This window comes from Tremella mesenterica, assembly GCF_000271645.1.
Source record: "Tremella mesenterica DSM 1558 unplaced genomic scaffold TREMEscaffold_3, whole genome shotgun sequence".
NCBI lineage: Eukaryota > Fungi > Basidiomycota > Tremellomycetes > Tremellales > Tremellaceae > Tremella > Tremella mesenterica.
In genome coordinates, this window is record NW_006711227.1 from 1,631,315 (window position 1) to 1,648,548 (window position 17,234).

Sequence of the window (17,234 nt, forward strand, 5' to 3'; positions counted from 1 at the left end):
GGTTGTCACACTTGTGCAGAACAAAACTCCCAGACACAAACCCTACGGTCCTCTTCAACCACTCCCTGTCCCAACCAGGCCTTGGCAGTCTATCAGCATGGATGCCATTGTCAAACTTCCCTTGTCCAACAACTTTGATTGCATCATGGTCTTTGTGGACCGTCTCACCAAACAAGCACACTTTGTCCCATACAAAGAAGATGGCTTTGATGCTCCACAACTAGCCCAGATGTTCCGCCAACACATTGTCCGACTTCACGGTATACCTCAAGACATCATCTCAGATCGTGGATCAATCTTCAACTCCCACTTCTGGCGAGCCTTTGTCAAAGGCTTAGGCATCACACCAAACTTCTCCACAGCATTCCACCCACAATCTGACGGTCAAACTGAAAGAGTCAATCAAGTCCTTGAACATTACCTCCGAACATATTGTGATTACGACCAAGCCAACTGGTCCCAACTCCTAGACCTTGCAGAGTTCAGTTATAACAACTCTGTTCACGCTACAACCAAACATTCTCCCTTTGAAGCCAACTATGGTTATCACCCCAGAGATCCAACTTCCCCAGCTCTCTCTGTCAACACTCCAGTTCCATCTGTGACATCCCATATCCAAGAACTCCAAGACCTTCACAGAGCCTTGATAACCAACATACAAAAAGCCCAAACCCAACATGCTAAATTCTACAATGAAAAGGTCAAACAAATCACCAAAGAAGGAACACCAATATTCAAAGTTGGAGATATGGTCTTCCTAAATCGTAAAAATATCCAGACTCTACGACCTTCACTCAAACTCGATCACCGAATGCTTGGACCATTCAAAATCATTCAAAGTACATCATCCCCGCTTGCCTTCAAACTTGAACTTCCACCCTCAATGAATGTTCACCCTGTCTTCCATGTCAACCTGCTTGAGCCTGTGCGCTCCGGTCACCATCAACAACCTCAGGACCCACCACCACGTATTGAAGTTGAAGGACAAGAAGAATACCTAGTTGATAACCTCCTTGACTCCCGCATCAGTGATGATGGAGGATATGATTACCTTGTACACTGGTCAGGATACTCCAACGCCCATGATTCCTGGGAACCTTGGAGGAGGTCCACACTACCACCGCCTACAAAGCCTTTCGACGTAAACACTCCAAGAATCCACATCACCACTTTCCTCCTGCTTCAGCACACCAATCTTCAAAGTTAAGCAAATCAACCTGAACAACACACCTTCCCGGCTCAGAGGACTTCGCCCTTAGAGAGGGAGCTCCTGTCATACATCACCTACTTGCCACCTAAGATAGTCTTTTCTCGTGTTCCCACACTTGAAACACATCTGGAACACTTCCCCTGACCCCCTTTGGCTTAGGTTTATTGTTCTTGATCTCCATCAACAATCCCTATTGTTATCTCTTACACTCCCACACATGAAACACCTACCCCTGAACCCCTGAGCCCTTCATCTATTGTTCCCCACCTATGAATCTCATGTTGAATCTCATTCTCAACTTGTCAGTCCAGTCAGATCCAGCCTGACATCTTGCAGTTCCCTCAGTTCCCTCAGTCCCTTGTCAACCTCTGTATACTCCTCAAGCTCTACGAGCCCGAGACAAGTATTGGGTTACAGCCCCATTTCAGTCACCTTGCTTACCCTTTGGGGATAAGACCCCGCCCGTGACAATAGGAGTAACGAGGAAGGGGGTGTCGTAAAGTCTTCGGCGAACATCGGCTATCTAAGTAAGGCTTCGGCGAGAGACGTCCGCTAACCTCGTCCTTGCTTCCTCGTTCAGATTCCCACCGTTGACTACATCTACTAACGCCGCAGTAAGGTTATTCAAGGCGTTGGCTTGACGAGTGGAGAAGTCAAGCAAGAGAGATGTATCACGTCGAGCGACGTCAAGCTGAGTGGTGAGGCCGAGAACGAGAGAACGATACGTAGCAAATTCTTTTTCGTCCTCCGGGATACGAGGGTCCAGGGAGATGCGAGGGTGGACGAAGGACAACCGAGGAACAGAGGGCCCAGCACGCTGAGTAGCTTCATCTTCCACATCACCAGCTTCAAAGACGACCTCTTTCTCCACCCTTTTCCCTTTTGATTTCTTTAGAGAAGACTTTGGAGTCTTCTTGGAAGCGGGGGACGCGGTGACAGGGGCGGCCACTGGGGTGGCCGGAGGAGCAGAGGGACAACGACTTCGGGTGCCGTGGGCCGGAGGAGAAGGCACCACGGGAGAGGACGGACGAGGGGCCGAAGGACGAGAGACCGAGGGACGAGGGGCCGAAGGGCGACGGGAGGCTGACGGAGGAGCAGGCGGGAGACGTGACGGGCCGGCCACAGGAGCGAAGGGCGACGGCGAGGGAGGCAACGAGCGGGAGGACGGCGAAGTTCGGCGAACCGACCGGAGAGACGAAGACGGTACCCGCGAACGGGGGGCAGACGCTGGAGTCTGGGGAGGGGGGAAAGGAGAAGCGCCGAAGGGACGGGGCGGGATGTCCCGGGCAGAGGAAACGGGACAGAAGGAGCAGGGGCCAGACATGCATGAAGCACAACGGAGGGCCTTGTTGTGTGGCCTGACTGCCTTGAGGCAGGGCCAGTTTGGACGATTATACGTGATAATCTCACGTCTACTAAATAACAGGAGTAACTTCGGCGTAGTACGAATAGGTGGACTCACCGGCAACGATCACACGCTTCGTCAACACCAACCGCGACCCAACGACCAGGCTCGGACTTCATCTTCTCCCACAAGTACTCTTCTTCCCGCAGTGATCTCTTCACCCGTTTGGGCGAAGGCTCCCCTCTGGGAGAAGGGGGGGAGCAGCGACGGCGGCGGCGGCAGCGGCGATGGCGTTGGCGGGGGGGAGAACCCCGGAAGAGGAAGAGGAGGAGGAACAAGAAGAAGAGGAGAGGGAACGGCGTCGTTTCTGGCCCACAATTTGAGCAGGGGGAGGGGCAGGAACGGCTGCGAGTTAGCAATGTCTTGGAGAGCTAAAGAACAGATAAACAAGGCCAAGTTCGGCGAAGGTGTGAGAGGGTGGACGGAGGACTCACACTCAGGACTATCTACATTGTTGTCCTCTACACTAAACACCTCCACATCATCATCCGGGTATTCTTCTAACTCGTCTTCACCCTCACTATCGATCCTACCCTCCCGATCTTCACCCTCAGTATCAATCCTACCCTCCCGATCATCATCATCCTCACTTTCTTCGGTGTCGGGTTGATCACTCGACTCCGAGCCCCCACTGAGCAAGTCCTGATCGGAGGAGGACGGAGACTCACCAGGACGAAAGGCGGGCGTCCTACGGCGAGGAGTGGCGGCAGGAGGAGGCCCTCCAGGAGAACCCGTTACGGGGACGCGAGAACCAGACACGGGGGAGGGAGAACCAGCAGGAGGAGAGGCGGAGCGAGGAGGCGAGGCAGCGCCAGACGGCTCCCCCAGAGAGAGAGTGCCGAGGCCGAGGGAGGAGACTTGGCGAGATCTGTCGCCGAAAGAAACTGAACATCAGCCAAGTTCGGCGAGGTGGGGTGAGTATCGATGAAAACTCACGAGCAGATGACACCATACCACCAAAGTTCCTCATGGCGGCGAAAGGGCTGGGAGTGGGAGTAGAGGGGGCCATGACGTTAAGATATTTAAAAGAGAAATAAAACTATAGGCGATTATTCAAGGTAACAAATCTGTTTTCTAGGTAAGAGAGATAGAAAGTTTCGAAAGCAGATGGGGAAAAGAGAGAAACTCGAAGAACTGCTCAATATTTAGTATAATCAAACCTACCTCCTCGTCGTCAACATGCAGCAAACTTCGTGTTTCATCAACGAAAGGCAACGCAGGGACGATCAAAATTCCCACGCTATAGTGTCTCATCTCAATATAAGCGAGGGTTACTTCGACAAACAACGGTGTTGTTCGGCTGCCATCCGGGAAGCGTGTCTCACCTACAAAAGACACAGGGCTTCTTACGGCAAACCTCGACGAAGTTAGGGGAGTCTCATTGTCGGGTTTTGGAGTGAAAGGAGGCTCAACTACGAAGTGCGGCGCAAAGAGCAGAAGGGGCAAAGGGTGGTTAGGGGGAGGGAGAGGATGGGAGTACTACGCTGCTAAGTTTTCTTGCCACAGTACAGGTGTAATCGCTCACGAGGACGTTCACGGCTAAAGAAGGGGGCGACTGTCACGAACTACGTCGTGACACCTCCATTACTCCACCAACAATGACCCTCCTTTGACCATCAAAACCCCCATCACGCCTTAACCTTTTTACTCTACACGTAACTCAGGACTTCTGAGACCAAGTACGGCGAAGTACAACGGGAGAATAAGATATACGGGGGCCTGGAGCATAGGGACAACGAAGTGCGGCGATGTTAGGCGGAGTTAGGCTAAGTAGGGACAATGGGAGCAGAAGTACGGCGAAGTTAGACGGAGTTAGGCTAAGTAGGGACAATGGGAGCAGAAGTACGGCGAAGTTAGACGGGGTTAGGCTAGGCAGGGACAATGAGAGCAGAAGTGCGGCGATGTTAGGCGGAGTTAGTCGAAGGAGAAAGAGGATGGCCGGGGACTCGGGGAAGTTGGACGAAGTGCGTTGAAGTACGTCAAAGCGTGAGAGGGTTGGATGAACGTCTAGGAGGAATAGATAATATTAGCTGAGAGGATCGCTGAAGTTTTTCAGCGATCCTTGATTGTTGTCAGTAGTGAAAGACAGATAGAGATAGCTATTTACAAATCAAGATACATCGCCATCAGTAGAACAAAACCCCAGTTAGAGTAACTACGCCGAAGTACGCCGTAGTTACACCCCTTTCGAAGTCTGCGCCCTCCTGGTTGGGTGAGACATCGATTAGAAGGACCAAGTTAGCCGAGGTTCGTCGACCGTCGGTCTGTTAGAAAGTAGTTGTTCGACGGCCGTGACAATTCCGTGCCAACATGATTCCCTTCACCGCGTGCATCACCTGTGCATGTTCTTCCTTGAATCCACGTTGCATGAGCCCCCTCCGCCCATGCATGTGCCGTACCATCAACTCCTTCCACAGCCAGGATTTGTATTTGCGAGCGAGTAGACGAGTGGGCTTGTCCAAACTCCAGGTTCTCCCTTCAGCTTCCCAGACTTCAGCCAACCAGAGCTTGTCCTTACCGGGAAAGTATTCTGAATATTCCTCAAGGGGACTTCGTGAATCCCAAAAGCCCGCAGGAACATCACGTTCATCGCAATCGCTCCATGTTTCAAATTCCGAGAAGTGTTCTGGCCAGACGGATTCCTCGCTACCGCTGGTATCATTCCCAAGATCAGCCTGCTCTTTTTCCAGAGCTGGTATGGAAGTGTTATCTTCGCTATTGTAGTCTTTCAGTCAGTTGCAGATCAATCATCCAGTGAAATACATACCTGGAGGAGTATCACTCCGGTGACCACTAGATATACTCCAATCTTTTTCCTTGTCCCTGCACTCAATCCCCCTCTTTCTACGCTTTCTTCCATGTTGCTTCTGTGAGTTGCTTTTGGTGCTATCACTAGAGTTACTTTCCCCATGTTAGGGACACGGCCGGAGACGTGCACCTCCGGAGCTGCACGGACCTGATCAGACCCAGTGGGAGACATTCCACTCCGGAGCTGAACGCACTCCTGGGTGTTCTTCCGGGGAGAGATTGAGCATAGCCGATCTAAAATACATATTTCACCCCATGAAAGAGAACCACAACGGAGTTTATAAGCAAGATAAGTACTCAACACCTGTTTGGTGATGACCATACACACCTGGTCCCCAGACTATCTTGCACACACTCATGAATAACCAACAATTGGGACATCCGGATAGGTCCAAGAAGAGACTCTTGGGTTAGTTTTGGAGGTCAGAGTTTCACACTGCTTGTGAAAGAGACACAATGGAGATAGTGGTACATAGAGTCATCAGTAGCACACACAAAGAAGAGGGGCTAAGCAGTGATTATAACACAATTTTGAAAAAGCTCTGGCTGTGTCCGGTCACCTCCGGAGGTGTACGCTTCTCCGGCTGGGTCCAAAGGGGGTATTTTGAACCGTGCAGCTCCGGAGCTGAACGTCTCCGGCTGTGTCCCTAACACCCACAATCCACAAAAGTTCGTTCAGTGGCGGTCATACGAGCATAATTGCTGCACTCTCGTTCAGCCCCATGACAGTATAAAGAGCATTTAACACCTTGTTTCCGGCACTTGCAGGACTTGGTAGCACAGTTCCCTTTACACCTGCACTTTATCTCCATCTTAGAAACCCCTGACTTGTCAGCTAGAATGTGTTGGAAATGCGACTCACCTAGCAGTTTTCGTGCCGCTGTTTTGAGACTTATCACTGGTTGACTCTTCCACTGCTTGAGTGCCAGGCGAACGTCCTCCGGAATATCAAAATCCTCCGCAGGATTGAGAGCTTTACTCTGATACAATCGTCCTAGCACTCCAGCTACACAGAGTAATCGATATGCACGTGGCTCATTGGGGCTGCTGAACACTTCACAAACCAGGCAGGGGATTCGACTTGCTGGAGCTCCGGGTCTATCACTTGCAGGAACATACAGAGTAACCTGATCACCGATCTTGTATGTAAAGTGGATGTTGGTAGCACCATATCGAGCAATCATTTGTTTCCGAACCACTTCTTGCCTTCCCCTCATTTTCTCATGAAGTCGATTAATTGGGCTACTACCCTGTCCGCTTGCCCCAATGGGGTCCAGAGTATCTTTCTCATGAGCTCTCAGGCCGGGATAAAAAATTTGCTCACCTTGTTCCCCTTCTATGGATGTCTCCCTTGTGTTGTCCTGCCTACGTCCGATATTGGCACTATCCTCAGTGTTCGGTGTATCCCTTTGATCCGTGACCATCATATCGTCATCCTCTATCCCTGTCCCTTCTTCAGAATGAGTTCGGTGTTCCTGGTTGTGTTCAGTCTGTGTTGTTCTCTCTTTGTTTTGGGGAGTTTCATCCTCCCAGTGGAATTCTCTGTCACCAACAACACTTTCCCCACTCTCAGCATTCTCTCTATCTGATGTCTCCTCTCCCAAAGGGTCATTCTCGTACATCATGGTTCGTTCTCCCCCGTCAGCCCACAGTTGTATCTCTCGGTGCTTTCTTCCAAATACCGCCTCATGTGGCGTGTGTAAAGTTGCACTATGTTTTGTGTAGTTAATTGAACGGATGATGTGGGAAAGCCCTTCGGTCCTAAATGTCAGTCAAAGTAAGTGCCAGGAGTGAGAACTCTTACCAGGGACGACTTGGATTCCCAATACGCCACTTTGCTAGGCAAGTCTTCACCGTACCATTGGCCTGCTCAACCAGGCCTTGAACTCGTGGAGTTCGTGGAAGTCCATGTTTTATCTTCATATCATACTTCTCAGCTAGGTCGGTGATGAGCTTATTGCAGAACTCTCTTCCATTGTCTGATTGGAGTATATCTGGGGCGCCAAAGTGGTTAATCCATGTCATGAGACAGAACTCAACGTTTTTTGCTGTCTTCTGTGTCATTGGGTACTCATGATCAGCAATCATAATACTAAAACCTATCTATCACTCACCACCTGTGAATACTTTGTAAAATGATCCTTGATATGACAAATCCAATAGTAATGTTCATTATCCTGTATGCACCCGTCGGCTCGCATATCAATGAGATCAATTTGGATGTGCTCAAAAGGAGTTTCTGACTTCAATGGCTGAAGGTCACCCTTATCTTTACTGCGCGCTCTGCACATTTAGCATTCACATTTACAAGAGCACTTACTTCAACTGACAGACATTACATGCCTCAATCATCTTTTTGATTTCAAACTTGCCAATTCCTCGATAATGAGCACGAATTTCGGACAATGTCTTGTTCTGACCTGAGTGGGCGACAATATTGCAGTGTACATGTTTGACCTTTGCAAAAACTTCCGATACCGGGACAAGCTTGTACCAGGATGACTCCCCAGCTGGTTGCGTTAAGACATCATGTTTATCGTCACTGAGACGGTGGTACTTGCGCATTCGAGTCGAGTCATCCAGGAATTGTGAGGGGGGACAAAAGGCGGGGTTTTGTCTGGGTTATCAAGGACCCATCGATGATTCTTGTACTCTTCATCAGACACTGTATAACTGTACTCGTCGTCACGACTTTCTCGGATCGACCACTTTCTCGGATATCATCCCGATTCCTTTATTGTACTTTTAGACATGCATAACAAGGTTAGAGTGATAGATACAGTGAAACAACTTTGCGAGGTATTAGATGGCCCTGCTATGCATGCTTGGGGGTGTTCAGAACCTCCCCCAGCTGCTCTCCCTTCCGTGCGCCGTCTCTTCCTTCTCGCCTCTGCCTCTTTCTGCTTCCTCTCCTGCAACTCGGCCGCATGCTCCTCAGCATACTCAGGATCATATAATTGTCCATCTGGATGTCTCTGCTTCTTTCTACTAGCCCTGGTTGCCCTCTCCAATGCCTGCGCATCCCGTACACTCATCAACTCATAATCCGTAAGCGCCTTATCCGCTAGCAAGATTTCACAGGACTTCTCAAGCTTCAGCATGTTGGTTGTCGGACTGATTTCATGTCATACATCACCTATCTGCCACTTGTCAAAGTGCTTTTGCGCAATCAGACACTTGAAACGCATACCCCTGAATACCTCCACCTCCACCTCCACATGCTGGAACCTTCCACCCTTGCCTCCACCTTTACCTCCACTTGCTTATCAAGCCTCCACACTCTGGAACATTCTGTGCCTGCCTCCACCTTCCCAAAGTAGTAACTCTGGTTGATTGCTGAGCAATCATCCATAGTCCGGAACATTCAGTGCCTGCCTCCACTTTCCCAAAGTAGTAATTCAGTCTGCTCGCTGAGCAATCTTTCCCACGTTTGCGCTTTCTAGTTTATTCCGTAGACATGTTGAGCAACCCGCTTGATGGGGATAAATACCCCCTCCAAACTGGTTGTTCCCCACCTATGGATCTTGTGTCAATCCAGTCAGTCCCAGCCTGACATCTTGCAGTCCCCTCAGTCCCTTGTCACCCTCTGTATACTCCTCAAGCTCTACAAGCCAGAGACAAGTATTGGGTTACAGCCCCATTCCAGTCACCTTGCCTACCCTCTGGGGATTAGACCCCGTCCGTGACATTTCACCTCGCCTGACTGCACGATTGTTGCTTCGAAGGACGCGTAGGTTGTAGGGTGTCAGTGGATTGAGTTTGAGATCTCTGGGGGGTGGTGTCACTGGTCTTGCTTCAAGAGCATCCTCCTCTACCCGCATCACCTTTCTGTCCAATGGCCAGAGCCCTGATTTCCTCCATGCCCCTCGCAACTGTCTCAAGGTTGCGGTCTCCCTCCATGCACGTTGATGCCATGGCCAGAACATACCCTTCACGGCATTCAACATAGACCCTCCTAGTTGATAATTGTTAAGGTGTCGGAAGTAAGCGTCTTTGAGGGGTTTGAAGAAATCAACATCAAGAGGTTGGAATTTGTCGGTCATGTTGGCAGGGAGGATGATGCATACGATGTTCTTTGCCCAGCAGGCTTCAAGAAAGTCGACTTTTGTGTGTGGTTCCGCTCCATCGAGGAAGAGAAGACGACGGCGACCGTTGGCGATGTCTTTGGTGAAGGGATCAAAAACTGTTTCTAACCACTGGATCATGATGTAGCTGTTGATCCAGCCGGAGTTACTGACAGTTGCTATCTGCCGGACATCCTTCTCATGCTCCGCCGTCCAACTTTCCTGGAGTTGTGCACCTTGAAAGATGATGAGAGGGGGAACCGGAGCTGAGTCGATACCGATACAATGGACAGCAGTGATGTGTTCGCGAGATGAAGGGATTGCTTGACCATTATGAGGATGATTGCGAGGACCAATTCGGCGTACTCTTTGTTCATATGAGAGACTGAAAGGTGATTCATCCATGTTAAAGATACAGGAAGGAGAATAGAGACCGGTCTCATAGACTTCCTTGACCTGTCAATTAGTTTTGGGACATTTCAGAAAGCGTCTAGGAATACTGTCACTCACCAAGGTGTAGAATGCTTTCCTGACAGCATGTCACGGCCGTCGAACAACTATCTTCTGGCAGACCGACGGTCGACGAACCTCGGCTAACTTGATGCTCCTGAGTTGAAGTCTCACCCAACCGAGAGGGCGCAGACGTCGAAAGGAGTGTAACTACGGCGTACTTCGGCGTAGTTACTCTAACTGGGGTTTTGTTCTACTGATGGCGATGTATCTCGAATTGTATATAGCTATCTCTATCTGTTTCTCACTACTGACAACAATCAAGGATCGCTGAAGTTCATCGCTGAAGAACTTCAGCGATCTTCTCAGCTAATATTATCTACTCCTCCTAGACGTTCATCCAACCCTCTCGCGCTTTGACGTACTTCAACGCACTTCGTCCAACTTCCCCGAGCCCTCGGCCATCCTCTTCCTCCTTCGAATAACTCCGCCTAACATCGCCGCACTTCTGCTCCCATTGTCCCTACTTAGCCTAACTCCGTCTAACTTCGCCGTACTTCTGCTCCCATTGTCCCTACTTAGCCTAACTCCGTCTAACTTCGCCGTACTTCTGCTCCCATTGTCCCTACTTAGCCTAACTCCGTCTAACTTCGCCGTACTTGGTGTCAGAAGTCCTGAGTTACGTGTAGAGTAAAGAGGTTAAGGCGTGATGGGGTTTTGATGGCCAAAGGAGGGTCATTGTTGGTGGAGTAATCGAGGTGTCACGACGTAGTTCGTGACACAGCAGGAGTATCCGCTTTGAGCCGAGAAGCTTCCTTGTATGAGTAAAATCGAGAGGACAATACATCCTGGTGTCGATGAACAAAGCGAGAAACCCAATTGACTCCAATCTTCTCAGCACACACCGATTCCGCGAGTTCTTTGACATGTCGAGGAGTAAGAAGGGTACCTCGAGCTGCAAAGTCATTGATCTTGCTGATGAGTCGGGTCTCCTGTTCAACAGAAAGTCGTCGGGGGGCGTTGTGTCACGAAGTGACAAGTTAGTTTGATAGTGATAGTGATAGTATGGGTTGGGTATTTGACCAGCGACCGGCGGTATGCAGTAACCGCCGGTTAATAGGCCTTTTAGCACAGTGGTTTAGACCACTGCCTCTGAAGGGCACTGTTATATCGTCCCAATGCTGGTTAGTTGGTCTCGTGACAGATTAACCGGCGGTTACGGGTAGGATCCTGGGTTCGACTCCCAGGGTGGGCTGGGTCGAATTCAGTCCCTACTTGGAAAACCTCCCTCTCGGAGAAAGTTTTCAGCCTATCGTACCCTTCCCTGTTGGGGCCCCAGATGGGGCTGAAAGGGAAGGCATAATGTCACGAAGTGACAAGTTAGTTTGATAGTGATAGTGATAGTATGGGTTGGGTATTTAACCAGCGACCGGCGGTATGCAGTAACCGCCGGTTAATAGGCCTTTTAGCACAGTGGTTTAGACCACTGCCTCTGAAGGGCACTGTTATATCGTCCCAATGCTGGTTAGTTGGTCTCGTGACAGTCGCGAGCCTAATAGGTTAGTCGCACTCGCCTCTATCGCAGGTATCGAAAGTGACACTTCTATCATTGATCCTGTCTCTCCTGAGGAAGCAGTGAACGGCCCAGATGGTGAAAAATGGCTAGAATCAAGGGGGAAAGAGATATCTAACATTGAATCTAAAGAAACATGGGTGGAAACGGTACTTCCACCGGGTTGAAAAGCCATAGGCTGTAAGTGGGTATTCAGAGTGAAGACAGATTCAGAAGGAAACCTACTAAAGTATAAATCCAGACTAGTAGCTCAAGGATTCTCACAGGTACCAGGTGTCGATTACGAAGAGACATTAGCACCTGTTGGTAGATCGGGATTGTTACAAATACCCTTGACTATAGCGGCCACCGAAGATCTCGAAATTCGTCAGGCCGATGTCGAAGGGGCGTATTTAAACGGTAAACTCGATGTCGAAATTTGTATGAAGTATCCAAGGGGAATAAAGCCAAAACCTGGATGTAACGCCTTGAAGTTAGTCAAGTCTCTTTACGGGTTAAAGCAAGCGGGAGGAACATGGTGTATTGAACTCGGGGAAGGATTATCTCACCTAGGTTCTTCCAGGATAGAATCAGATTGGGGTCTTTACTATAGACCAGAAGGTAAAATTGAAGGAAAGGGAGCAGCAATATTGCTAGCCTATGTTGACGATCTAGTATTAGCCACAAAATCGAAGGAAGAAGCAAAAGAAATTTTCGATGGGCTAGGGAAAAGATGGACAATAACCGACCTGGGGGAGATAAGTATCATTCTAGGTATGAAGGTGACCAGGAACAGAGAAGAAAAGACGATATGGTTAAATCAACCAGCGTATATTGATAAGATACTTCAGAAGTTTCCAGAAAACGACTTACATTGAGATCGAAAAACACCATTACCCCTTACTGCAAAAAGTCCATCGATGTCGGAGGTGGAAAGTGAAATTCGACCATTTCAAGAGTTGCTAGGATGTCTACAGTGGTTAGCCACATGTACTCGACCCAATATATCATACGCAGCCTCATACCTTGCTAGATACCTAACCAAACCAACGAAGAAAGTGTGGGAAGAAGGAATAATGGTAATTACCTACCTTCGGTCCACTCGATTACATGGTATTTGTCTTGGTGGCGAGGCTAGCGATCTAGCAGGATGGGTGGATGCTGATTGGGCCGGTTGTAAAGACACACGACGATCAACTACAGCTTGGATATTCATGATGAACGACTCATCGATACCCTGGAGTTCGAAAAGACAAGCTACAGTGTCATCGTCGACAGTGGAAGCAGAGTACATTGCGATGGCCAAAGCAGGAAAGGAAGCTCAGTGGTTGAGAGGATTATTGAGGGAGATAGGCTAGTCAGATCCTACTGTTTTAAATTGCGATAATCAAGGATCAATATCACTCGCAAAGAAACCTGGTACTCACCAGAGGACAAAACACATTGATATTTGACATCATGCTCTTCGAGATTTAGTCAGTAACAAAGTTATCGAACTAAAATACGTCAACACTGTCTCTCAGAGAGCAGATGTACTCACGAAAGCTTTAGGTGGACCAGTACATTCGGTGAATATGTCAGGGATACGAGTCGAACCACCGAAAAAGAAAAATATTGGTTCAGTATACGTGACATTAGATGATGAAATCATTGATTATGATTACTCAGATTTCGAGGATCTAGGAGATCTGTCAGGAGGTACAGAGAACGAAGTAGTACCAGAGACAGGTGTATGGGTGGAAGGAAAATTGGTGGAAGGAAAAACGGTGGAAGGAAAAACGGTGGAAGGAATTTCAGAGAAACTCACCGAAGGAATGGCTTTCGTTAGCCATGACGAAAAATTTTCAGATGTACCTAAGAGTGTGAGTAATTCTAAGATAGGTCAGAAACCACCAGCAGAACCTAGAATCATTAGAGAGATGAGAGAGAACAGAAGGAGAAGGGAAGATGGTTTGCCACATGTTAAAAATAAAAACAGCAGATCAGGAAAGAAAATTACACATTCCCCATCTCCAAACCACGATATCTCATCTCATCATCCAGGACGTCTTTCACCGCCCCTTCACACGCCTCCATTTTGTGGATCAAATCGAATAAGGGGGACGATGCCCCCTGTCCACCACGAGAGGCGGACGCCAACAGAAACCGAACGTATGAAATGGTCGCCACCAACATATGTAAATAGAACGTCATCATTGGAGAGAAGTCAAAAAGTCAGTTTAGAAGATAGAATCAATAATGGACGTACCTTTTCTCTCCGACTCTCTCCACAAACCAACAAGAAGAAAACCCCGCCGGGACATGTTGATGTTCAAGATAGAAATCGAAAAATTTTGGTGAACGATAATCCTGTAAAATATTGTCAGCCAGTGACAGGAAGGAAATTTACCAATTCTTGTGAATTTACTGCTAAACCTGAAGTTTTAAGAACTCGACAGGATAGAAGGAAGTTCAGACAGTCAGAAATGAGTGATAAAAGTGGAGAAAAACGAGAAGTGAACATACCGTTAATTGGAGGTAAAAGTGATGAAGTAAAAGGAAAGATAGAGAAGAGTGAGTCGCCAGTAGTGAGTGGTAGCCACGTGTCAGAGCGGAGCCCCGCAGGGGGCCCCACAGAAATTCATTTCACGATTTCACCTACCACTACTACCACACACATAACACTCAACATTTCGTCATTACTACCTCTTACACCATCACAAACCTCGCCGTCGCCATCAATAAATCGTCCGGGACTACTGCAGAGTCGTGCATTGTCCCGTGGGGAAGTGTTAGCCGATAGGATCGGCCCAGAACGGCCGAACCGCCGTTGAAATTTCCCCTTCCGTCGAATATCCCTTCGTTCAACTTATCCTCTGAACTTTATTCGATCGTCTCTGGTTTCCTGCGTATGAGTGGAATGTGATAAGTATAGAGACATGTAGATTCGATACATGCTCTTTTCCTCTCTGTATTATCATCTAATAATCAGCAAACAGAAACTGCTGCAGTGCTTGCTGATGGACTCACAAAACCCTTATCACCAACTTTGTTCGCTCGATTCACAGAAGTGCTTGGTCTATTGTCCTTCCCAGTTAGCATTGAGGGCACTTGTGTAGTTTCTGTTCAACAGCTCTAGCTTGGTGGGAGTGTTGGAGGGATTGAATAAGCTATGCGCTTTGAAACTTTTCTTCTTGTTAGCTCGTTCATGTCTTTATGCATTACTATATCGTTCGATTTCAACTGAATAGTCTTTGATGCAACTGTCTACTATCATCGTAATATTGTACTCGTCGTACACTTCGTACACTTCGTACAAGCCCTACGGGTAGGTTACATTTATTTCTTCATTGTCATCCTCACAAGCAGACCATTACGATCATACACATGTACGCGATGTTATGAAACTGACAAACATGGTGGGGTGACCTAACTTCGGAGCCGGATGAGGAACGTATTGATTTCGCTCGTGATCAATTCCTGGCATGGATCTTGGCATCTTCTCCCCTGTTACGCCAAATGTACCTGAATACCCCGAGGGTTACCACAATTGACTGAGGCCCTCTTTGCGCACAAAGTCAGATCTCTTCGTGCACAAAGTCACGTGACACTGCCACAAACACGTGGCCTTATCAGTGAGAAAAAAGACACGTGTGGTACCGCACAACCGCTTCGCGACTCACTTTTCACTTTGATCATTCAACCTGTCTTCAATACCAACCCATTAATCCTTCTTTACAGCTTCAAGAACTTCAAACAAGGACTTCTAAACATCACCATTGTTCTCAGCACCCCTCATTACCCCTATCTACACTGTTTACACCTCTTAATCTTGCCTCCTCATCTAATCGTACGTATCTCCCTTCGCTCCTTTTCCCCTTGATCTGGGCTAATGTCTTTAGTCCAATTTTCATCATTTTTCAGCCTCAACAATGTCTGAATCCCAGCCCATTGAGATCTCAGATACCTCAAGTGAAGATAGCTTCCTTTACGAACTTCCCCCATCACTTCCCCCTCTCAAATTCGAGCGTAGTCCAAGCGAAATCTTGATCCCCGAAACTCAGCAATCTTCACCTTCTCCGCTATCTCTCACACCTCTACGAGAGATCAGTATACCAAACTCTTCTCCTGAACCTGTAGACAACTTCTTTGATCTTCCCTCTGGCCCTGCAACCCCTCACAGTCAGTCCGAGGACATTGAAATCGAGGATCAATTGCTACCACTTGACGAAGACGAATTTGGCCCCCACGAACGTCTCCCCAACTTGGTTCATCCACCTTTACGACTTTCTCCTCAGCCAACAGTCAATGTGGCCCGTGACAAACTCTCTCTCATAGCTGAAAACAAGGGGTTTGCTCTAGTTACTTCCTCAAGCAATCAGCCAGCCCAATACATGATTCTACGATGTATCTGTAGTGGACATTACAGGACAGGTCGCCGTCCTCGATATGAACAAGTTCGACAGAAAAAATGTCATACTCAGCGACAAGACTGTCCCTTTCAACTAAAACTTTCAAGAGTTCACGAAAAAGACGCCCTCGCCGATGGATATCGTCCTGTACTGCTCACCACCGTATGTAATGAACATAATTACCCTCCAATAAAAAACATGCTACTCTCACACCTTCGAAAGGCGTCACGAACCCCCACTATCAATAAACTTCTTGAAGAATACATCGATAAAGGCTTTACTCCCTACCAAATACTCGAAATTCTTAAAAGTCACCCCGACCAACCCCTTCTGACCTCTGCAGATGTGTCAAACTTCAAGTGGAGGTATGAGAAAAGTCGACAGCAAGGGCGTTCATCAACAGAGAGCGTATTTTTACGACTTGAAAAAGAGAAACGCCTTTTTAAAGGCCTAATAAACAGTCACAATGAGACTCGGGGTCTAATATACACCACTCACACTGCAAGAGCTCTTTTACACTGTTATCCAACCGTCCTCATGATGGACTGTACGTATAACACCAATCAATACAGCTATCCAATGTTACACATCACTGGTGTGACGGCTACGAATAAAACGTTTACTGCGGCCATTGCTTTTATCGATCGAGAGACGACAGGTTGGTACGATATTGCTCTTAAAGGATTTCTTGATCTAATGGGCCCTCTACCTCATCGAATACAAGTAGTAGTAACCGACAGAGAAAGAGCATTAGCTAAAGCTCTCGAAAAACACCTCCCAAATGCTGTTCAGCAGTATTGTACTTGGCATTTAAGGGAAAATGTCAAACACGCCTGTGATAAGTCTCAATGTTTTAAAGACGAAGAAGATCCTGTGGGACAGAGGTCGAGATTTGGGGACATGTGGATGAGGGAAGTGGTTAAAGCAAAAGACGTCTTCAAGCTCGAACAGGGGATGGACAAGATAAGACTAGAATTCTCAAAACCTGCTCATCAACCAGCAATTCGATACATCGAAAGATTACTTGAAAGCAAGGAAAAATGGGCTTACGCTTTTACGAATAAGAATCGCAATTTACAACAGCATACAACATCGCGAAATGAAGGTGAACATCGTTCTCTTAAAGAGTTTTTAAAGACATACACAGGAACACTTTGGCATGTCATCCACAAAGTAGATGGGTTTTTAGAAAAGCAGTGGGCAAGTATTTTATTAGTAAATGGTCAGGAAAGCGTTCGAGTACCATTGGGTGATCGAGTACTCAGTGTTATTCGTCGCGAGATCTCAAGATTTGCGGCTGACGAGCTTGAACATCAAATTCGACTTGCTAGCAAACTTCTTGAACAACCGAACA

At 47.9% G+C, this 17,234-nt stretch overlaps 2 protein-coding genes across 2 annotated transcripts; both read right to left on the minus strand.

Annotated features, from left to right (window-relative positions):
* Positions 1-1,413: 1,413 nt before the first annotated feature.
* TREMEDRAFT_61345 (uncharacterized protein) lies at positions 1,414-3,624 on the minus strand (the record flags this gene model as incomplete). Its single annotated transcript, XM_007003558.1, has 7 exons — positions 1,414-1,477; positions 1,768-2,293; positions 2,673-2,722; positions 2,777-2,960; positions 3,050-3,157; positions 3,284-3,499; positions 3,552-3,624. 7 exons carry the CDS (start codon positions 3,622-3,624, stop codon positions 1,414-1,416), a joined length of 1,221 nt encoding a protein of 406 aa, XP_007003620.1.
* A 4,519-nt stretch (positions 3,625-8,143) lies between these two features.
* On the minus strand, positions 8,144-10,959 carry TREMEDRAFT_28837 (uncharacterized protein; the record flags this gene model as incomplete). Its single annotated transcript, XM_007003159.1, has 4 exons — positions 8,144-8,537; positions 9,111-9,943; positions 9,998-10,016; positions 10,706-10,959. Coding segments are annotated over 4 exons (1,500 nt in total), but the record flags the coding sequence as incomplete, so codon positions are not given.
* Positions 10,960-17,234: the final 6,275 nt, after the last annotated feature.